The following is a 23,873-nucleotide window of genomic DNA, read 5'->3' as shown; positions in this document are numbered from 1 at the left end:
ATAAATGCTTATTTTGAAAATGTAATTTTGTTTATAAATTATATGCAATCTGTTGTGTTCCCTAATTTTTTTCTGTGTACATGAATGAAGGTGTGTGTTGCTGAGTCCGACTTGGACATTATCTGGACTGGGCCTGGTTTAAAAAAAAACCTTTAAACAAATCTAATATCATTGACAACCTGGTCTGTTGAAGATAAGGCCCTTTTTAAAAAAAATAAAATAAAATAAGATAAATAAATAAAAAACATTTTCTTGGATAAAAAAGAAAGTAAAACAATATAAAAATAATTACATAAAAAATAGTAATTAATGAAAATGTTAGTGGACCAGCAGCCTATACAATCATGTGTGCTTCAGGGACTGTGTCCCTTGCAGATGTGTTGTCTATGTTGTGGTAACCAGAATATTGGTAGCAGAATAAAATAAATAAATAAATAATTTTTTTTTTAATTTTATTTTTTAGAACAGGCCCGTGGGCGACTCATCTGGTCCTTACGGGCGACCAGGTGCCCGCGGGCACCGCGTTGGTGACCCCTGACCTACAGTATAAAAGGGGTGTCTAAAGTGGGTTCCTTTAAAAAATGTAAATAAAATAAAAATATTTTTTTTTAAAAAAGTACTAAATTAAAATAACTGCAAAAGTGTAAAAAAAAAAAAATAAATAAAAAAAAGAAAAAAGTGTAAAAAAAAAAAAAAAAGAGCCACCTCATGGCCCTGCGATGAGGTGCGATGAGGTGCGATGAGGTGCGATGAGGTGGCATGGCCACTTTTTGAGCGCTGTTCTTCACACCTGTCTTCGTTCATTGATTAGTGTCCCCACCTGCTGTCTACACTAATCATGCCGCCTTATATACCCAGTCTCGCCTTTCACTTGTTTCGAGTACATTGTTCGCCACTGTGATGTTTGTTTCACGCTATGCTAATATAACTTTTCCATGCTATCCATTTTCTTAGTTCCTGCTACTCATTTTGCTATGTTAAGATGGCGCTTGAATGTGTGATGTGGAAACACATTGCATTGTGGGTCTTGCTCGACTCTGAATCGCCTATTTACATGGCTGAATGCAAGACTCTGCTTAAGTGTTGTTGTTTTTTCTTTAAAAAGTTTGAAATGTGCAGCATCATTAACTGCCATAATTGTGGTCATAATCATTTCAGGGGAAAAAATGATTTTTGTGAGATTTTTCTCATTTCCAGCGTGAACGCAAAAACGAAAGAGGTCGGATTATGAAGCTAATAAGAGGCATTTAACGTCATCACCTGGTACATGTTTGTGTTCGCGGCATTTTCAGACTGGTAAGTTTGAATCAAAGCATGTTTTATTCAGTTACACACGTAGCATTTAGTAAGATCTTAGCGTTAGCCAAGAAAGCTCTGGGCGATAAACAACGTACAGTACGTTGAAAAAAAACATATCTGTTTACTTTTTGTCTTGGGGTAAGCACAAAAATAAATGAGTATTATTTACGGAGCAGTAGCAGAGTGATCAAAGTATTTAAAAGTAATAATGGGCTTGTTTATTCAAGGAAACCTGCTCACTCCATCTCAAACACAATAAGAGATGAAAGTCGTAGATTGGATTTGACAATTTGAATGGAGGCCTTAACGGACTTTGCATTTTGAAATTCTTCACCGGAAAAAAACAACTGACTGCGTTGATGAAATATAGACAAGTTTGGCTCTAACAATGGCGGCATCTTACTCAAATCTTTTGTGAATTGGACGTGCGCATTTGGATCAATTTCACAAATTTTGCTTTTTTTCGAGGTAGGAAGCCTTGGGTATAGTCAACAGGTTGTCTCGGTGTGGTCTCTTGATTTTTTTATGTTGTACGATCCATTTTAATCCGATTTGTTGCTCTCTCCCACATTACTGCAAGAGCAGTACAGCCATGTACACAAAACCTAAGTCCTGTTACGTGTTTACAGGGGAAGAAGACGACACAGACAGCAGGGACGTCGTTTTAACTCTATATCTATTTATATAAATATATATACAATAGAATGGAGTGTGACTAATCCAGAATATGTGTGGTGTGCGACTATGTGTGGAAATTAACTGTAGTGTGTTACCAGTAGTGTTGAGCGAGAGGCCGGAAGTCCAAGAGGGGCAGCAAGGCTGGCTCGGAGGTCCGTGAACAGGCAGGAAGTCGAGGGCAATACAAAGGCATCAAAGTCCGTGTCCAGGCGGAAGGTCTTAATCACACTCTCGAAGTGTGATTAATTATTTGCTTGCATACATACAATTTGCTTAAGAAAATACCCCAATATATGGATACAAATGTAAACGTTTTTTTAAATGTTTTACTAAACTGCAAGGGGCAGCCAGAGAACCAGAGGGGAACACAGGGAGACGAGACACAGCTCGTAACGCAGGAACAGAGGAATGCTGCTGGAAGACGACGAGGAGGACACAAGACCAATAAACACGGAGGCGGAGAAACACAGAGAGAGAGTATACATATAGCTTGGAGAATTTTGCCTTACTGTACAGGAATAGGTCGCTAGGTTCTGGCCCAGGATAGCAGGCTGCGCTGGCTTAAGAAGGCAGGAGAGCTAATCAGCGACAGGTGTGTAGATTGCTGATTGGTGATTGAATGCAGCCGCTTGCTGAGGTCAGAGTGGCGCCGGCGCACTCTTGGAGGTGCGCCCAGTGCACCGCACGGATAAATGCGCACTGGTGTGCGCCCGGGCCGTGACAACTCCAGCAAAAACTTCTACCTGGCACCCACAATGCATTGCAAAATCACGTGCCCTCGCAAGCGTTAAGGCCTTAAGTTTCACGTGCACTTCTCTGCGACACGACCCTATTGTTGTATTTTGCCTTGCTTAAAGGATTAAATAATCTATTTTGGGCTCTGGGAATCACTAATAAGCCGGAGTTCATAGAATTCAGATTTCTGGCCGGGACATATTGTATGGTACAATGCAATCAGCAAGATAAGATGGAACTGACCTTTTAGTATTTTATACTTAAGTGAAAAAAACCTTGTAGTCGCACCTTAAGGGCACAGGAAGCCAGTGCAGGTGAGCCAGTATAGGTGTAATATGATCAAACTTCCGTGTCCTAGCAGCCGCATTTAATACAAACTGTAATCTTTTAATGCTACACATAGGGAGACCCAAAAATAATATGCTACAGAAATCGAGAAAAGACGTAACAATGTTACTGGAAGAATAAGTCCCTTGTTGGGTTAGCGATGCTACTGTATTAAACAAATATTTAGGATCGTTTTTATTGGGGCAGATGAGATTGGAGTGGTAATTAGTTTTAGCTAAGATAAGAGCGTGTTATACTTTTTTAAACTATCACTCCATGCTTGATGGAAAACCTCAAGTTTAGTCGCATGCCATTTGCGTTCCAGCTTTCTACATGATCGTTTAAGAGCTCTGGTTTCTTCTGTGAACCAGGGAGTACGCCTTTTGAGTCCTTTTTTTAATCTTTAACGGTGCTATGCTATCAATGACGTTGCACAGGGCATCGTTAAAGTTGTTAGTGCGATTATCGATAGAGCCCACATCATTTGGGAATGGTGTCATTAACAAAGGCAGTAGGCCAGCAAGAGTCGTAGTTGTGACAGCATTAATGTTGCGACTGCTAAAGTAGTGGTTATTAGTAGCTTGTTGACAATAAGTCAGAACTTCAAATTCTATAAGGTAATGATCGGACATTACTTTAGTGTACGGGAGTACCATAACTTTGGAGGTGGTGACACCCCTGACAAGCACTAGATCTATCGTTTTACCGTTGCAATGCGTGGGTTAGTTTATCTCAATTATAGTCTGGAGCACCACGCACGAAGGGTCTGACGGGGTATTCATTCCTTTTTTAATGCATGGTGTCCACTTCACCTTCTGATAGAGCACTGGTCTCCTCACCTGTTCCTGTTTGCCAATCAGGAGGCAAGGCAAGTTTATTTATGCTAGGCAATTCAAAGTGCTTTTCAGACGCATACAACTACAAGAAGGCATGTGAATCATAAATAAATAGTAAAGTAATCATAAAATTAATCCTAATTCAATTAAAATTAAAAAGTGTAGATAAAATACTTCAGTAGTCGTATGCACAGTTAAATAAAAGTGCAGCGTAGATTTCAACATTGCCAAAATTGAAGCCTGTTTCACATCTTCCATAAGATCTTTCCAGATCTGAAGGACATAATACTAAAATGCAGTATCCCCATATTTAGCTTAGAGCAGGGCTATTCAACTACATAATGAGGAGGGCTGAAGTTTCTAGAGTCTAGGGGGGCTCAGGAGCCAGACATCAAAATGTGGACGTTTCGTCAATGAGTGCCTCCTCAGGTTGTATTTCTTTTGAGACTGCCTATACATAATTGCAAAGTAAACACATCGGCTTTCACACTGCACTGTCAATAAATTCATTATTCTGCCCTCGCTACTTGTTTCCTGCGTGTGCAGATAGTTAAAAGCATGAAGAAACAAAAGCTCCAGAAGTTTTGTTGAGGATCGATGTTCCTTCTTTTGAATTATTTTCCTTTTTCAGTTTTATTCATGTTTGTAAGCCTGAAAATATAAGCATAAAATAAACATTACAATTGTATAACGTCCATTATGTATTTTACATAAATAAAATAGACGGTTTAGTGTTAATATAGTCACACAATAACCTACAAATGTTTACGCATATAGAAATTATTCAACATCCTCATCAAACATTGCACACAATGAACGTGACTCATCACAATTAAACCTAAGGTGTAGTGTTATCGCCCTCTACTGGTCAAATGTAGCGTTACATGTATTAAACAAGCTTTGATCTGCAGAGTTACGAATACAAAAGACGCCACAAAGTCAGCAATTTCAATACAAAAACAAACTAATATACACAATATACAATATACACAATATCGCTTACAAATGTTTGACCGACTTTGGTGATGAAGTTTACACGCTGAGATTTCTACCGTTGTTGCTGCTTGTCTGGATCAATATGTTCGTCGCTTAAATTGTCCGGCAGAAAACAATGACTCGAGCACTTGCTCGGGGCAGAACATTCATACTTTGTTTTCCAGTCGTTGTTAAAAGTCAGATTTTTCCAATGTATTTAGATTTTTTTTCAGGGTTGAATGAGTAGTCTTCTTCTACTCATCCCACTGCTGCTTCATTGTGACACATATGCCTCGCTGTTGCCCCCTGCGGGGTGGCGGGAGTACTGCATACTTGATCAATCCTAGTTTTAATGGTTTCATCCATCCTATTCGGGCGATGTTTGGTGGGCCAAATTAAAAGCTTTGGTGGGCCGGATGTGGCCTGAGGGCTGCCAGTTGAATAGGACTGGCTTAGAGGGTTCTGATGTTGCTGAATAATTTCTTTGCTTCATGTTAAATTCTGCATGTTTGCTGTTTTCCACAAGCTAGTAAGTGTATGCCTTGCTCTGCATTTTCTTATTTGTGATTTTTCCGTTTCATGGTGCATTTTTTTTTTCCCTGCTACGCACAACCACTTTCTGTTGTAGATTATTCACAAGATGAACCGGAATAACAGTGTTTACCTGCACGCTTCCGTCTCTGCATCCTGGGGCCACGCCACAAGCTAAAGTATGTGCCCACCATGATAAACAAAAATATAAAATGGAAAGCATAGAATTTTCCAGGTAGACAGTGACACCATACGAAAACAAGGTAAAACAATAATAGAAAAGATTAAGAGCAGCTCTTATCACAAGTCAATGATCATACTGCATCTGTTTAGTACAGCCATTATTACTTGAATCCTAAAAAGAGCTGTACCATTTTACAAAACATCTGGGATCAACACAAAGGGATAGCTATACTCAGAACTTTTTGTATATATTTCATTATCTCCCTATATCAGTGGATTACATTGTAAAATTATAAAATGTCTTTGCAGAGCGCTAACTGATATGCTATCTGACTGATTAGGTAAATAGTGCAGCAGGGGTGTGTCCATCACAAACCTAAAGGTGTTTACTCCTTAATCGTTAAGAGAACACACATTAAGGGTTTATACCAACCAGATACATGCTAAACGTATGCCTGGAGAGACTCTAAATGTATTTCAAACCAGCAGATTCTTAGTCTGAAAATGTCAAATGCCTTCCTTTGCCTTGTTATCACAAGCCACATTATCTGCCCAGCCTGTAATGCTGCTCCAGCAGGGACTTTAGGTGGGTCTCCAAGGAACAAGTTGCTGCTCATCTCTTTTGATGGCTTCCGTTGGGATTATGACCGGGATCTTGAAACCCCCAACCTGGATAAGATGGCCATGGATGGAGTGAAAGCGATCTATGTCACACCACCCTTTCTCACCATTACTAGCCCTGCTCACTTCTCGCTGCTAACAGGTAAAATACACTCTCTTAATACCATATATATATATATATATATTTACATATATATATAGGGCTGTCAAGTTATTTTTTTTCCAGATTAATCACACTCTCGAAGTGTGATTAATTATTTGCTTGCATACATAAAATTTGCTTAAGAAAATACCCCAATATATGGATACAAATGTAAACGTTTTTTTAAATGTTTTACTAAACTGCAAGTCATCGATTCACTGAAAACTTGGTGACAGTTAGTAAAGTAACAACTAAGTGCACATTTTGAAAGCTCGGTACAGATGTACAGTAAATTAAAGAGGAACTGCACTTTTTTGAAATTTTGCCTGTCTATAACACAATAGAAAAGAACACATTTATTTGTATTTTTTTGATGCATTCTAAATAGTAAATAAATGTGACTGATAGAATCTTGTTAAAGTCCTGTTTAGATGAAGAATGACTCATTATCCTCGCGAGGAAAAAAGGGGGTGGTACCAAGCGTCTTTTCATGTCGTTCTCACTATTACCGGGTTTAAATTGGCTGTCAAAGTATACCAACTCGTCGGATTACCTCCTCATCCTTCTACTATCAAGGTGAGAGGCATGTATCTGATCTAGAATAAACTTTCATTTGAATCGAGGCGAGGAAGCACCTCACCAGCCCGTATTCTAGCGAGTGATCACGGCGCTGCTAAAAATGGTTAGTTTTAGAGTCACACATATAAAGGCACACACATCAAAGCCCTGACATGAGGGTGCAAGGTATTTGCGAGCGGCAATAATCATCAAGAAAAGCCTGCAGAGAAACAGTAACCATGGAAACCGGAGTCAGAGGGGACAAAGAAAACCCAACCCCCCTTTGGAAAAGAAGATATCAATCCTTGGGAGGAAAGAGAAGACAGACATTTTGCGATGAGCCAGAAGTGACAAGGTGTCTTCCTGATTTGTATTTTTTTGCTTCAAACAATCACTTTTTAAAATAAATTTAAGATGGTGAATCTGAAAATTGACAACGTCTTGGTGAGCTTTATTACAGGTTAAACGAATACGCGTAGGAGAAAAACTTCTTCTTCCTTCACTGTCCATTTCGAAAAGGCATTGTTTAATTTATCTGTGGTAAACCCAGATAAACTCAGCCAGAGAAGTTTGTTGTTCTCTGTTTGCAGTCCATGTAGCCTTCATGCTAGCGACACCATCCTCATGTTTCGATCTTTGACGATCTGCCAAAGTGCTGGCCAGATACTGGCTAAAATTCCAGTCTTCTAAAATTGTTCTTTGACTGCAAAAATAAGTGTATGTTTAATGTATCATAAGATTTTGTGTTACAATAAAGTTCTGGGGTCCCTTTCAAATAAATGTTGGTACCTGTGCCGGTACCAAATTATTGACATCGAGACAACCCTAATACACACATGTCCTGAATGGTCCTGTTTTGTGGCTAGTAAGGGTACAAAATGGGCCAAACTGTCTCGGACTGGTTTTCGGCCACTATCTCTCCTGCAATTTCATGTATTGTTACCAAAGTTACAGGGTGTTATCAGAACGTGCGTCCGAACCTACTGTAAAATTTGGGGATTTTTTTTTAAACAAAGGGGAGGCTGTTAAAGTCTTAAAAAGGATTGCATGTCCCTAAAAGTCTCATAGCTTGCCTGAAAAGACCCAAACTGTTTTTTTGACACAGCAGGCCTTTTCTCTGAAATTAAAGTTAAAGTTAAAGTACCAATGATTGTCACACACACACTAGGTGTGGTGAAATTTGTCCTCTGCATTTGACCCATCCCCTTGGGGAGCAGTGGGCAGCAGCGGCGCCGCGCCCGGGAATCATTTTGGTGATTTAACCCCCAATTCCAACCCTTGATGCTGAGTGCCAAGCAGGGAGGTAATGGGTCCCATTTTTATAGTCTTTGGTATGACTCGGCTGGGATTTGAACTCCAACCTACCGATCTCAAAACAATTTATTTATTTAGTTTTGGGGCTTTTTTTGGTGTTTGGGTTCGCCACAAATGCTGACGCCACAAAGACAGGGTTCAGAACATCCGAGCTTGCTTGTCCACCTGGCTTCATCAGAAACAGAATAAAATCATTAAATCCAAAGAACATAAGAGACAGGTCAGAGATAAAATTGTGGAGACGTTTAACCTAGACTTAAGCTCCAAAAATATTTCCCACGCTTTTCTTATCCTACAGAGCACTGTTCAAAGCATCATCCTGAAGTGGAAGAAGCTTGGCACAACTACAAACATACCAAGACAAGGACGTACAAATAAACTTACAGCCCGAACAAGGATGGCCCTGATTAGACATGCAGGCACTAGGACCATGGTGACTTTGGACGAACTGCAAAAATCTTCAGCTCAGATAGGGCAATCTTTCTACATGATGACTATTAGTCGTGCACTGCACAAATGTAGTCTCTACGGAAGAAAAAGAAAACCATAACAAATCCCATTTGCAGTTTACCAGAAGCCATGCACACCACCCCCACTGTCAAATATGGTGGTGGTAGCAGCATGCTCTGGAGCTGCTTTTGTGCAGCAGGGACAGGGAAGAGCGTCCGGATTGATGGGAAGATGGATGGAGCAAAGTACAGGGCAATCCTGTCGAGAAACCTGCTGAAGTCTGCCCAAAACTTTAAGACTGGGATATACAGTACCTTTCAGCAGGATAACGACCCTAAACATAAAGCAAGGCTACAATTAAATGGTTAAAAAACAAACATCAATGTGTCCGTCTAATCTGACTCAGCTTGAACTTTTTTGAATGATGCAAACAAGGCTTGGGAAAATGTGATATGGTCAGATATGACCAAAATTGAGCTCTTTGGCATCAACATTGACTCGATGTATTTGGAGGCAGAAAAATGTCACCCAGGAAGATCTGTATTTGAGTACCTCTACTTGAGTAAATCCAGAGGTGCATTGGTTGAATGACAGCAAATTGCTCTCTGATATTTGACGTGAAAGTAGTCCTAATTATAGAGTTCAAAATACCGGTACTTCTTTTAAAAAAAATAAGATTTGGATTCAACTATCTTTCAGGTATCCTGGCATGAGTTTGTAAATCCCAGAGGTGGAATAGCTCAATGATCGCTGGTAATTTTTTGTTAATTGCTCTCTGATGGTAATGACATGAGTGGTCTTATTGGCAGAGTTCAAAACCAGAAAAAGGCTTAAGCCTGAAAAAATTGGTTGTCCTGGATTAATTTAGCCTCAAATCGGGGGATGGCGTGGCGAAGTTGGTAGAGTGGCCGTGCCAGCAATCGGAGGGTTGCTGGTTACTGGGGTTCAATCCCCACGTTCTACCATCCTAGTCACGTCCGTTGTGTCCTTGGGCAAGACACTTCACCCTTGCTCCTGCTGGGTGCTGGTTAGCGCCTTGCATGGCAGCTCCTGCCATCAGTGTGTGAATGTGTGTGTGAATGGGTGAATGTGGAAATACTGTCAAAGCGCTTTGAGTACCTTGAAGGTAGAAAAGCGCTATACAAGTATAACCCATTTATCTTTTATTATTTATTATTCGAAAATGCTACATAGAATATGGATGAAACTTCTTAGGTGAAGTCCTGGAATGGTCTATAGTACACATCAAATCTCAGAGGTGGAATGGCTGGAATTGTTATGATTTCATAACTTTATAAAGGTACGTGAGAGCCCTTTTTTAGTGACTGACATCAGTGACAGGCACTTGAGCTAATATTGAATGATGAAGAGATTATTATTATAGGCCCATCAAGTTGCTGGCAGGATGGCAGCAGTAAATATTATTCCATGTCTTCAAGAATGGCCATTTCCATTCATCTGACATTTTTTTCCAACTTCCCAGCTGATTCTCCCTCCAGTCTTTGATATCTGTAAATCCAATGACAAACATGAATGCATTCATCTCAGGGCATTCAATTGATTGCAAGTGGACTGTTTGGTTTGACTTAGAAGACGTTTTGCCGCTCATCCGAGTAGGCTTCATCAGTTCGTTTATAGACTTAGATTGGTCGTATCTAGTCTTCTATGATAAACCAAATTGATCCAGTTGCGATCGATTGAATGCCCTGAGATGACAATGACCTGGATGAATGAGAACCTTTATAGACATGGATGGATTCAATTATTATGGTCAAAGGAAGACCATGGATGTGACTTCTTCTTCCAATGAGGCATTTTCCAACACACACTCTGTCTTGACTTTATATGAGTGGTCAAAGATTTTCAAACTTTAGGTAACTGTGGATCGATAAGTAAATTATTCCTTCAAACAAAACAAACTAAACTCAGAGTTTTGTCACGTACATGCCTACATGAGACTTGTAATTCTGGCTGGTGTTTATTAACTTCAATGTTGAGGCTGTGCCTACTCTGGAACAAAGAGAGGTGAATAATAGAAAAATATTTCAAGCCATGTCCCAGGAAATGTTACGTATTATATCAGCAGTGCTCCAATTTGACAATTGTTAGACAATACATTTAATGTCTGGGAAAAGAGGGTGTCTGCCTCTCAGGTACAATCCTGAGTTGGGAAGTTTTTATGTCTCATGTAAAACAGGACACTGTGGAATTGTAAAAGATTTTCACCAAAAACAACCTAAAAAGTAGACTGAGTGGTCTCTTTAAGGCACTAAATTGTGATGCTACACAAAATGTTGAGACCTTGACCATATCTTGGCTTGAAGATTATTTTTAAATAACGACCCCTGCTTTCAATACAGATCAATACTGTATGTTATTGTTTATCATAATTCAATTCCCGCATTTTGTTTGTTTACATTTCAGTTTGCAATCGCCCATCATATTGCATTTTAAATGCACCAGGCTCGGACTGAAACAGAGGATATTATTAGGGCAATACAGAGTGCTGCTGTGACCCATTCATACATTTCACGCAGAAATCAGACATACATTAATGTTTATATTCATGTAAATAGCAATCTGTTCACATTTCTTGTGTATTATTGTCTCTTTCTCAACCCAGGAAATTTCGTAGAGAATCACGGGGTAATCCACAACATTTGGTTCAACACAACCACTCAGGAGAAGAAGCAGTACCATGCAGCTCAGTTTGTCGATTCCTATTGGGACAATGGCAGCTTACCCATCTGGATAACGGCACAAAGACAGGTTCATCCAGATATGTTTATGTTTCTTTAATGCCTCATACAAAAGGTTGGATTTTTGTCTGATGAATTCCATTGGTTTTCTTCCGGAGACTCAATGAAAGTAGGTTTGTGCCATTGCTGGTTCGTCACATTTGTCTTGTGTCATCAAAAAAAAAAGTGAAAATAACTTTTAGAGTTTACATTTGCAAGATACTGCATGATGACAGTTATACCTCTGAGGCATTTGAATTTCAATATACTCCGGATATTCAAACTGGTCTGTTCAGTTCTTCTTAGATTACATTTCAGTAGTTTTCATCAGCTCATGCTCATAGATTTAGATTGGTGAGATCTAGTCTGAGATTTGATACTAGATCTGACCAATCTAGGTCTATGAGCATGAACTAATGAGCGGCGAAACGTTTTCTAAGACCAACTGATCGATTGAATGCCCTGAGAATTAGGGATGGGAATCAAAAAACGGTTGTTTCATAGAACTGGCTCCCAGGGTTTCAATGTCTGGGAATTATTTGACAGTTTTGTTAATGATGCATGACACATGACATAACTGTGCATGGCGCAAAAGTGGCACAAAGGCTGGAGTTATTTAACTTGACTTGCTTGTATTTGTCACTATTTGACTTAGTTTTACTTTTGAGCACTCAGCTCATATATTATTTAAACAAAATCATGTTACGTAATATTTTGTTTATTTCTACAGCAGACAGTTCATTTTATTACTCTACTATAATAATTTTCACAAAAAAAAATTCTGGGGAACCCCCGGAGTACTGACCATGGCACCCCATGGCCACTTAAGAGCTGTTCATGTCCATGACCTAAATTAGTCCGATTTCTCAAATAGTTGGACTCGAAATCAGCCTCTTACAATTTATGATCGTGTTCAGTTTTTGAAAAGTCGGACTAACACACCTGGATTATGCGATCGGAAACCAGATCTCTCAGGGGCGGGGTGTAAAAAGTGCATCGATGGTAGAAAAAAAAAACCATAGATTTATTTAAGAAGGTAGCTAAGAAACTGTAGAATGCCGGCTTAATTCGGACTCTCTAACGAGATACGAATTAAATTAAATAGAATGAAGCAGGTAAATTAAAGGCGAATAAAAAAGCGTACACAAATCTCTTCACGCTGCATTTGTGCAAGCCAACTGATTCACTTTCAGCACAACTGGCAAGATAGTCCAGAACAATAGCAACCTTCATCTGGATATCAGTCAGGGCAGAAACGGTCTTTTCCTTCGGATTTAAAACTCCTTCCATCCGTCCCGATACATTCTTGGTAGTAGCCTTATGCTCATTTCTTGATGCTGTCTGCTATTTAACATCAACATAGCCATTAGAGATGTAATGTTTGTAATCTGTGCCAATATTACAGCGGACATCACTTAAAACAAGTTGTATGAATCCGCAGATGGCTAGTGTGTCGTCATAGGTCAACCGGAAAAGGAATTCCTTTATCTGCGCTAGAAGGAAATAGCGCCCCCCAGTGCACATGGCGTATGACCAATAGTCGCATTAGAGAGTGTTCATGGACACTTGGACTTCATACGTAGATAACCGATAAAGACCGGAATCGTTAAGGTGAATCAAAAGTGGAATTTTATCAATTCCCATCCATAATAAGAATAAAATTACCTGAATGAATGGAAACACCTGCAGATGAATTTCACAACACTTTCGTCCTCCAATAATAAGCCTACAACAAGGAAGGTATTTGTCCATACACTGTACTTCCAATTTTTTAGTTTCCCACGACTCTCCTCTTTCATTTTAGTTTGTTCTATTTAACAACACAAAAATAAAAATAAAAATGTATTCTTTGTTTATTGGAGCATGGGAACATATGACCATGTTTAACACAGGAAGTGAACAATATTAGTCATTGCTGAGACACGGAGCTCTAATGTATTAACCTGTTAAGCTTGTTGGGAACAAAACCATGGCTAATTACATTTTATGGGCAAATTGTAATTGATTCACCCTCCAAAGAGTGTCTGCTCTTGGTGCCCGAACAAAATTTCAGGTGTGAAAAATGTTGATAATAATTCCACCCGGAATAAAGAATGGTTCAAATAAATAAATAAAATCCAAAAATCCATTAATGCCTATGACGTCTGGACTAAAAAAAACTGTACTGTGTGGTTTAGGCTCTTGGAACCAAACAAGAACTACAAGTCAAGCACTGTTGTTTGTGTTTGAACTTTTAGGGTTTAAGAACAGGGTCTCTGCATTTTCCTGGCACAGCTGCTACCTACAAAGGAGAAACAGTGAATGTAAGGCAAGTGGAACCTCCTATCTATAATCATGGAAACGAGACAGAGTGGAGACTAAACATCGATAAGGTGATTGGAGAGTGGTTCCACCAACAGGACCTGGACTTTGTCTCTTTGTACTTTGGAGAACCAGATTTAGTTGGGCACAAATATGGACCTGATTCCCCTGAATGCCAGAAAATGGTCCAGCAAGTGGATCGTACTGTCGGCTACATCCGGGACAAGATTTATTTTCATGGTTTAACTGACAGACTCAACATCATCATTACTGCTGACCACGGGATGACTAAAATCCTACCTAAAGGACAAATTCAGAGGATCGTCTTGTCTAAGATTCCGAGCTTCAGCTTCAAGGATATCCAGTTCCAACTTTTAGATTATGGGCCTGTTGGAATGCTGCTTCCGAAAGAAGGGAAGCTGGAGAAAGTCTATCAAGCTCTGAAGGGAGGACACCCTCACCTCCATGTGTACAAAAAGGAGGACATGCCAGAACGACTACACTACAGTTCTCATCCACGACTTCTTCCCATCATCCTCTTGTCTGACCCTGGATACGTCATCAGTGGGGTGAGCGACTTTACAGTGTGCATGTATTCAAATTTTTTAGATTTTGATGGTTAAGACCTTGAAGCATGTCAAAGGATTACAGTATATAAAAATATTAGACTGAAAACCGAATCAGATGTGGAGCGCTGTAATTTTTGTTCAATATGAGCAACCATTCCTGCAATCAGCAGTGTGTGCTCTGACAATAATGAGTACCTATACATTAAGGCTATTCGTGGGCCAAATCCAGCTCGCGAATGACACCATATCGGCCCCAAAGTACAGTTTAAAACTTGGTTGATAAACATTTTTGTAGAAAATTTCTAAAAACACTAGAGTTATCCTGTTGTATGGGGAACTTGGACCACAGTAAACATATTGGCAGATCCTTGCATTTATAAACGGTTGATTTCCGCCCGATTGTAGCTGAGATAGGCTCCAGCGCCCCCCGCGACCCCGAAGGGAATAAGCGGTAGAAAATGGATGGATGGATGGATGATTTATATAGGCTAGTAAGGTAAAGTTTTGTACCTGACAAGTTTCGGCTATCTTGCTTCTGCAGCCTTCCTCAGAGGTGTCACGTGATGTTAGTGTGACGTCATCTGTGACGTGTTATATGACACACTTCCGCTGCAGAAGCAAGATAGCCGAAACTTGTCAGGTACAAAACTTTACCTTACTAGCCTATATAAATCAACCGTTTATAAATACACATTAGTAGGCTAAATGAACCTTGTAGCTGTTGCTGAGAGTTTGCATGCTTTAAATATGTGTCATAAATACATAAATATTGATAAATAAGTTAATGATGCAGAGTTATAAAATATTATTAAAAAATGTGTAATTGTAAAATCTCCTGAGCAAAATGTAAATGTATTGTGTTAATTGTGTTGCAAAGCGGAACTATTGTTGTGATGTTGCGACCCCACGGACAGTAAATAAGGCAGAACATGCAAGAGGGGAGGGTGCTTAAGCACGTTGTCTTCAGCTCCTCGAAAGTTTTAAGTGTATTCGACGATTTGTGTAAAACATCAAGCAAGTGATTATTAGAACCTCTTTTCGTTACAAGCAGCCAACGAGGTATTGTATTTTTGTAATTTAATTTCTTTCTGAGTGTTTATTGATGTGAAATCAAAGTCTGATGTACTGTATTGTACTGTATTTTGTAAGTTCTCACGGCGTTTGGCGTGTCGGCGTGGATGGTGTATACAGCAAGAAGGAGGAGTCAATAAACGCCCGTTTTACAAAAAAGAACTTTCCTGTGTTGCTGTGTACCGAAAGGAGCTACAGTGAGAACTCGACTGCCTTCGCGGGTAGAAGAGACACGGGATCATACGCGCATGCGAGCAACGGAGATTAACCTGGCCGTCAATCAAGTCGAGTTTCAGGGCGTGTCCAAAGAGCCCCGCCAAAGCCGAGTGGTGGGAGAAGAGGCGTGCTTCTGGAACTCACAATGACTCAGGTTTATCACTTTGCAAACGGTGCTTTGTATGAATGAATAGTATTATTTTCACTTGCTGACATTGTTGTACTGTATGTGTGTAACTGCAAATTATTAGTCAAACCGTAAAATAGGAAGACTTTAAAGGTTTCAAACAGTGCATAATTCAACAGGAAGAGTGTGTAGTTTCAGTTTATTCCACCAGATTGAATTGAAAGGCGTACATCGCAGATACAAACTTGAAAATGAGAAATGGAAGTATAATGCAAAGGTAGCCAAAGAGTTGATGAGTGATGAAATCTCAGAGGAAGAATTAAACAAGTCAATGGATCATCTACAAGCCACATGTGCAGATGTGAAGGCAGTATATGAGGAATTCCGTTAAATGCAAGCTCCTGATGCAGATGTGCGACGTAAAGTGGATGCATGTGTATCGATGTCTGAGTTCATGATTAAAAGAGCACAACAACTCATTGACGGTGATGCAGTGAATTAAGAACAGTGGCCAGATGTCGGCTCCATTCTAAATTCATCAAGTCCATCATTAAAATCTTTATACCTTCGTTCGGAACACAACACTCACTTAAGTAACCTTTCAGTCAAGAGAGATGATGCTGTGGCCGAAGCAGCTGCGGCCAAAGAGGTTTTGTCAGTGCTACAAGAGCAAGACAAGGAAGTCACTGAACTTCAAAGACTGGAGGCTGAAGAGAAGCTACGTGCTGCACAATTTGAGGCTGAATCTCTAGCCAGACAACAGTCAATGCAAAATCAGCTCCGAAAGTTTGAGCGCTTAGAGGATGTCAAGAAGCTGAATGCAGCTAAGGCCCGAGTTAAAGTGTACGACGAACTCAGTGACAAATCCGAAGTCATTAGTTTACTACATAACATCAAACAACCCGACAAGGCACAAACCCTCAATCCATCAAGTCCTCCATTCATTCCTCAACAAGCTCAAGAGCCAAGTCATAATCCCAGTCATCCCAACGTTCAATCAGTCCCACAAGTTCCACCAAATACGCAGGTGCAAAGTCCTGATTTAGCAACTGCTCTCGCTGAAGCCATGAGTGCCAATCGTCTCCCAACACCTGAACCTACAGAATTCACGGGAGATCCCATAAAATACAACGACTGGAAATTGTCATTTCAGATACTGATTGACAGAAAATGTATTCCAAAAAATGAAAAACTCTACTACTTGAGAAAGTATCTAAGTGGTGCTGCAAGGAAGGCTGTTGAAGGACTCTTCCTGATCGGCACAGAGGGAGCATATGACACTGCATGGAAGCTGCTAGAGAAGCGCTTTGGAGACCCTTACGTAATTGGGAAGTCCTTCAGAGATAAGCTGCATGCGTGGCCAAGAGTAAGCTCCAAAGATGGATGCGAACTGAAAGAACTTGCAGATTTTCTCCAGAGCTGTGAGGCTGCAATACCTCATATCAAGACATTAGAGATTCTCAATGACTGCACTGAAAGTCAGAAGATCTTGACAAAGCTCCCAGACTGGCTTGTGTCCAGATGGAACCGTAAAGCAATGGAAACCAGACAAGCTAAAGCTGAATATCCTTCTTTCAAAGAGTTGGTGAACTTCTTATCAAAGGAAGCTGATCTGGCATGTGACCCCATATCCTCTGTACAAGCACTCAAGAATATACAGAATGAGAAACCAAGACAGACAAGAACTGAAACCATAAAGGCAAAAACGTTGTCAACAAATACAACACAGAACACGGTCTCTTGTGTCTTCTGCAAGAAGTTTGGACACCAGCTGGAGAAGTGTATAAAGTTTGCTGAAAAGACAATCCCGGATCGCATCAAGTTTGTACAAGAAGAGAAACTTTGCTTTGGCTGTCTAAAGACCGGTCATCACTCTAGAAGCTGTGAGGACAAAAGTAAGTGCGATACTTGTCGAAGAAGACATCCAACATGCTTGCATGATGACAACTTTCAGAAAGGTTCTTCATCAAAGAAAGTGGAGAGTGATTCAAATAAAGCATGAGGAACAGAGCAAATCCCTGCAACTGCAACAGCAACTACCAATAGAGTTGCCCAAGGCAATCAAGGCTCACATACATCCTCAAATGCAATCAAATGCAATAGAGCTGAAAAACTCGGCAAACGCAACAAGCTCTACCGGCTCAACGCTTACCTTGATGCAAACGATATACTCAGGGTGGGAGGACGGTTGTCACAGTCAGCCCTTCATCATGACGTGAAGCACCCTGCAATATTGAAACACTCAGAAAGAAATTAAATTACAAAAATACAATACCTCGTTGGCTGCTTGTAACGAAAAGAGGTTCTAATAATCACTTGCTTGATGTTTTACACAAATCGTCGAATACACTTAAAACTTTCGAGGAGCTGAAGACAACGTGCTTAAGCACCCTCCCCTCTTGCATGTTCTGCCTTATTTACTGTCCGTGGGGTCGCAACATCACAACAATAGTTCCGCTTTGCAACACAATTAACACAATACATTTACATTTTGCTCAGGAGATTTTACAATTACACATTTTTTAATAATATTTTATAACTCTGCATCATTAACTTATTTATCAATATTTATGTATTTATGACACATATTTAAAGCATGCAAACTCTCAGCAACAGCTACACTCCCACCAAATCACTCATTGACCTGAAATGTGGGATTTTCCCTTTTTATCAAAACCAGTTTCAAGCATCTGTATATGTGCGTCTTAATTGGCTTCTACTAATGTAACTATTTTATGAATAGGTCTTTCTAGATTAATCAGTCGTGTGTGAGGTTTGCCCTTGTCAACAGAAGTCTCACTGAGCACTAGTTTCAGCTTGCGCACCATGCCATCTCTTCCAGGCTGAGCTTCGACTACTCTTGCAAGCTTCCATTCATTTCTTGGGGTACACTCGTCCTTTAAAATCACAATGTCGTTCACTTGTGAGTTCCTTGATGGGCTGTGCCATTTCTGTCGCTGTTGTTGGTTCAGCAGATATTCTCGCTTCCATCTTTGCCAGAATTCATTCGCCAAGAACTGCACCTTTCTCCATCTCTTGTGCAGATACAAATCCTCTTTACAGAACTGGCCTGGAGGTGGCAGTATTACTGCAGATTTCATGGTGAGAATATGGTTTGGTGTAGGAGGTTCTGGAGCTGTTGGATCGTTAAGATGCTCAACACTCAAAGGTCGGCTGTTGATAATGGCCATTGTTTCATACATGAGCGTCTTCAAGCTTGTGGTGTCGAGTCTGTTTGCCCACTTGTCAAGCATGGTCGTCAGGATGCTTCTAATCGTCCGAATTTGACGCTCCCAGACTCCACCCATATGACTTGCTGATGGGATGTTCACAATGAACTCACAACCAACTGCTCTTTGGCGCTCTTGATCCATGCCCTTGAGTAGCTCTGCAAATTCTCTTCTAGCGCCCATAAAATGTGTATCTCCCAAAAGAAAGAACTCTGACAAGTCCTCCATTTACCTACTGCGGACTCTACTGTTTTGGTCCATTCCTTGTAAAGGAAGGAAGAAAAGAACTTAAAAGATACGGGTTGATCTTCACCTGCTTATGCTCTAGAGCAGTGGTAGTGGTCCCCAACCTTTTTGTAGCTGCGGACCGGTCAACGCTTGAAAATTTGTCCCACGAACCGGTGGGGGGGGTGTATTTTTTTTTTTTTTTTTTTTTTTTTTTTTTTTTTTTTACATAAATAAATACAATCATGTGTGCTTACGGACTGTATCCCTGCAGGCTGTATTGATCTATATTGATATAGAATGTATATAGTGTTTTTTATGTTGATTTCATTTAAAAAAAAAATTTTTTTTTTTTTTTTTTTACATAAATAAATACAATCATGTGATTTTTTTTTTTTTTGATTGATTGATTGATATATTTTTATTTCAAATATGCATAAAAACAAGAGCAAGCCTGATCCAATACAGTGCTATAGCCTTAACAGCCATTATAACAAAATGAAAACAATGGAGAATAAAAAACAAAAACAAATGAGCATTGGACTTTCTTTTTCTTTTTTTTTTTTCTTTTTTTTTACATATTTGAAAAGGAGTGAGAAGAAGTTTACACTTATTTAATCCCACCCATTTTCTTTAAATCATAAATTACTCTGAGCTAGAACTACCTATTCACTCAATGTACAAACTTAATGAACTTGTATATACTGTACATACATCATAGATATATACATACATATGCACACTACACACATACATAGCCACATCATTACCACTAGTGATCATAGAAATGGTATCATGCCACCACAACAACACCACTGCCTCAATGGGCAGCCCCACACTCTTCTGTAATACAAACAACCCAATATCAAAGCCCTTCTTCATCTCTGTACCTCTGGAATACCATGTACTTATACTTCTTTTTAAACTGGTTTATGTTTGGACATTGCTTTAACTCATCCTTCAAACCATTCCATAATTTCACTCCATAAATTGAAATACAAAAACTTTTAATGGTCGTTCTGTAACTAAGCATTTTGAAATTTAAATTCCCCCTTAAATTATAACCGCCCTCTCGTGTGCTGAACAATTTTTGATAACTGCAATAGTAAAATGTTTCATTGGTGTAATTTTTAATGCATTATTGCTACACTAATTGTTTGACTGACATTCTGTCAAAATTTAAAAAATTTAATCTTACGTTTCCTAACTAGTCGATCCAAAACAGTAGTTGTTTCCTGCTTCTACGTTTTATCTTCCCTTGGTTAGAGCAAGTAAAACTGCAATGTTTGTCATAACATTTGTCATTTTTGTTTCCATGCAGTTTGTACCATTGCAATTCAACAAAGGAGATCATGGCTTTGACAATGAAGTCATGGATATGAAAGCCTTTTTCAGGGCGGTGGGGCCCAATTTTCAGAAAAACCTCATTGTCGATCCGTTTGCCCTGGTTAACGTATACCCACTAATGTGCCATCTCCTTGGGATACAACCGGAGCACAATGATGGACACTTGGGCAATACCAAACACATGCTGACTCCCAAGAAAAACACAGGAAGTGACCATGAAGGTAAGTTTATTAGGAAGCACAAACCATTCACAATGACCTTCACACCTATGAGCAAGTATGGTCTTCTTCACAGGGAAGCGCAAAATAGTTTAAATGTTGGATGTGTTTGGAGCGCACTCAAACTACAACATCTATTATATTTAGGGCTGCAGCTGTCGATTATTTTAGTAATTGAGTAATCTATCCATTAGTTTGTTCGATTAATCAAGTAATCTGATTAAACACTTTATGGCCTCAATGTGTATTTTAGGGGAAATAGTTTAAATAAACAAAGATTTTTCTGCTTGCCAAAATCTTCATTCTTGTAATAAATGCACTTGATATTGAAATTGCACTTTTAATATGTGTGCATGAAGAAAAATGTTAAATAAAAACCTGTCTATTGTGTATGAGGGGGCGTTAGGGACATTATTCAGAATTACCTCTAATACACACTACTGAAATGCTCTGACATTAACAACTGAAATGTTTTTCTCTCACACACACTACTGAAACACTCTCATTCCCACTACTGAAACACTCATACACATTACTGAAACACTCTTATACACACAACTGAAATGCTCTCACAAGTTTTTCTCTCACACACTACTGAAACACTCTCATACACGAAGAGTGTTTCAGTAGTGTGTATGAGATGGTTTCAGTAGTGTGTGTGAGAGAAAAACATTTCAGTTGTGCATGTGATAGCATTTCAGTAGTGTGTATAAGAGGTAATTCTGAATAATGTCCATAACGGCGCCTCATAATTGTGCGCTGCCAAACAGATCACAGCACCCACTCACCACCGCTCTCATGTGCTCTCTACTGCTGCGGCCGTGCGGAAACTATGTCCGTGTATTTAAAGTTCCCGGCGATCCATGCGGTCTGTATTTGATACATTTTTATTCGTTTTTGAAGCAACAGAATATGAATCAAAAGTTTTTTTCTCATCAAATTAATCGATTAGTCTATGCAGCGCTAATTGTATTTTGTACTAAACAGAAGAAGTGAATGTTGCATTTGCTTAGTTTTGCAGAACACAGCTGCTGTATGATAGTGCCGTTTCGAATAGAAATAGATTAGTTGTTTCATGTTCCAACTGAATCATTTCTTTATTTCAGCATGGCATGGAGCGGCTTCATTAATGTGACACTTTTTTATTTGAAGGAGCGGACCACGAGTTTTGTTGAGAGCCATTTTCAATGTGCACCATGTGCGAAATTGATACACCTCTGTCCTGAACCAAGGATTTCTTAATCAGTCCAGTACTTTCTGTCCAGTGCAGAGAAACTCACATAGACGTAAACAACCACGAGCAAAAACACTTACGGTGAACTTATAACAAGCCTGACATCACACAGCACTTTAATTTATATAGCAGCTGTAAATCCATATCTTATCGTCATGGTGAAAGGTTGCAAGCTGTGTGGTGTTTAGTCTATGAACCCATCAACATTTTTTTTTACTTACACTGTATTTTCTTGTCTGTCCTTCCAGGTGCAGAGGGCAACACTCAAACGGAGGTGCTGATAGGACTGATATCCGGGACAGGGTTTCTTGTCCTTGTGTTTATCGTCACCGTCTCCTACAACACATACAAAAGGACAAAAGCATGAGGTGTTATGGAAGTCCGATATAAATTATATTTAGGCATAAACCTTATCTGGATGCCGCAGCACCCACATGAAAAACGCGCCTTTCCGGGAGTCAAAGAAAAGGTGTTTGCTGTGAATCCATCAAGTGTCTCTCTGTAGTGCAATGTTTCAGTCTTCCATAAAGTGAAGTCCTTTCAAATTAATATGTAGGTATCTATACCGCATCTTCTCTCAGTTCTGAATCGCGTATTGAACATTTTGAAACATTTACAACAGCTACTATACATTTTAAATTAGGACTCTATAAAATGACATGATTGTTATTATCATACAGGTAATATTGTGAATAAATGAACTTGTGCACCAAACAGTACATGGAGGTAAATGATACATGAACTGGGGTCAATTATTAATAACTACTAGTCATTACTGTACAGAGGAACCCGCGTAAGTGTTTTTTTAGTCAATTCCTAGCATTTTTTGATGGGCCATTGGTTTCCTTGTGCTGACCTTGCTGCTCCTATATGTCCAGGATTCTGATCAATGAGACAGTGCTGTTGCTATTTTTGTTAATTTTGAAATAAAACAAACCATTTTAGTTGAAGATGTTCTCTGGTAACTCCTTATAGAACTTGACATATTTAGATGAGTGACTATGTGAGAGGGTAAGGCTATTTTGGAGTGTACAAAAGGGTTTGGAGGATATTGTATATTTATGAAAATTAATACAAAGACCTCTGAAAGGAAGACAACCGTTTGTGTCGACGCCAGTCCAAGCAGTATCTGCTTAAAACATTGTTACATAAAAATAATTAGATAAATACATGTGCTTGTATATGTATATGTATGTATATATTTTTTATACTGTACACTAGGGTCTTACGGTGTACTGGTATTAGTATAGTACCACGAATCATATTCGGTAGTATACCGCCTCTAAAAAGTACCGGTTCCAAACCGGTAAACAAATGCCATTGGTGGATCTACAAACGTACACCTGACAACCACTGTAATGATACCAAGTACAGGAGCGTATCTAGTCGATACGTCTATGATTGGGTCAATATTTTTTGGCATCACAACATCTTTTGTTTTTTTTTTATTCATATTATGTTTATAAACTCAGGAAATACGTCCATGGACACATGAGAACTTTGAATCTGACCAATGTATGATACTGTAACTACTTGGTATCGGATTGATACCCAAATTTGTGGTATCATCCAAAACTAATGTAAAGTATCAAACAACAGAAGAATAAGTGATTATTACATTTTAACATAAGTGTAGATAGAACATGTTAAAAGAGAAAGTAAGCAGATATTAACAGTAAATGAACGAGTAGATTAATAATTCATTTTCTACCACTTGTCCTTAATAATTTTGACAAAATAATAGAATGGAAAATGACACAATATGTTACAGCATATGTCAGTAGACTAAATTAGGAGCTTTTGTTTGCGTACTTACTAATAAAAGACAAGTTGCCTTGTATGTTCACTATTTTATTTAAGGACAAGAGTGCAATGGGACAACACTACTGTATACATATATATTAGTATATGTATATAATTTTGTATATATATATATGTGTGTGTATAT

General features: G+C 39.1%; 1 protein-coding gene across 1 annotated transcript; it reads left to right on the top strand.

The window, feature by feature from the left end:
• The first annotated feature begins 6,068 nt into the window (after window positions 1–6,068).
• On the top strand, window positions 6,069–22,747 carry LOC133656387 (ectonucleotide pyrophosphatase/phosphodiesterase family member 7-like). The gene is made up of 5 exons (XM_062057475.1): window positions 6,069–6,327; window positions 11,273–11,418; window positions 13,625–14,257; window positions 20,448–20,694; window positions 22,174–22,747. Exons 1-5 carry the CDS (start codon window positions 6,069–6,071, stop codon window positions 22,290–22,292), a joined length of 1,404 nt encoding a protein of 467 aa, XP_061913459.1. The 3' UTR covers window positions 22,293–22,747.
• The last annotated feature ends 1,126 nt before the right edge of the window (window positions 22,748–23,873 follow it).

This window comes from Entelurus aequoreus, linkage group LG08 (genome assembly GCF_033978785.1).
Source record: "Entelurus aequoreus isolate RoL-2023_Sb linkage group LG08, RoL_Eaeq_v1.1, whole genome shotgun sequence".
NCBI lineage: Eukaryota > Metazoa > Chordata > Actinopteri > Syngnathiformes > Syngnathidae > Entelurus > Entelurus aequoreus.
This window is presented reverse-complemented; position numbering and strand designations above follow the sequence as displayed.

Bases quoted from the DNA above. Each gene is read 5' to 3' on its own strand.
- LOC133656387 (XM_062057475.1), top strand. From the start codon at position 6,069: ATGTCAAATGCCTTCCTTTGCCTTGTTATCACAAGCCACATTATCTGC. The intron at 6,328-11,272 runs GTAAAATACACT...TTCTCAACCCAG, and splicing joins TCACTTCTCGCTGCTAACAG to GAAATTTCGTAGAGAATCAC. The intron at 14,258-20,447 runs GTGAGCGACTTT...GTTTCCATGCAG, and splicing joins CTGGATACGTCATCAGTGGG to TTTGTACCATTGCAATTCAA.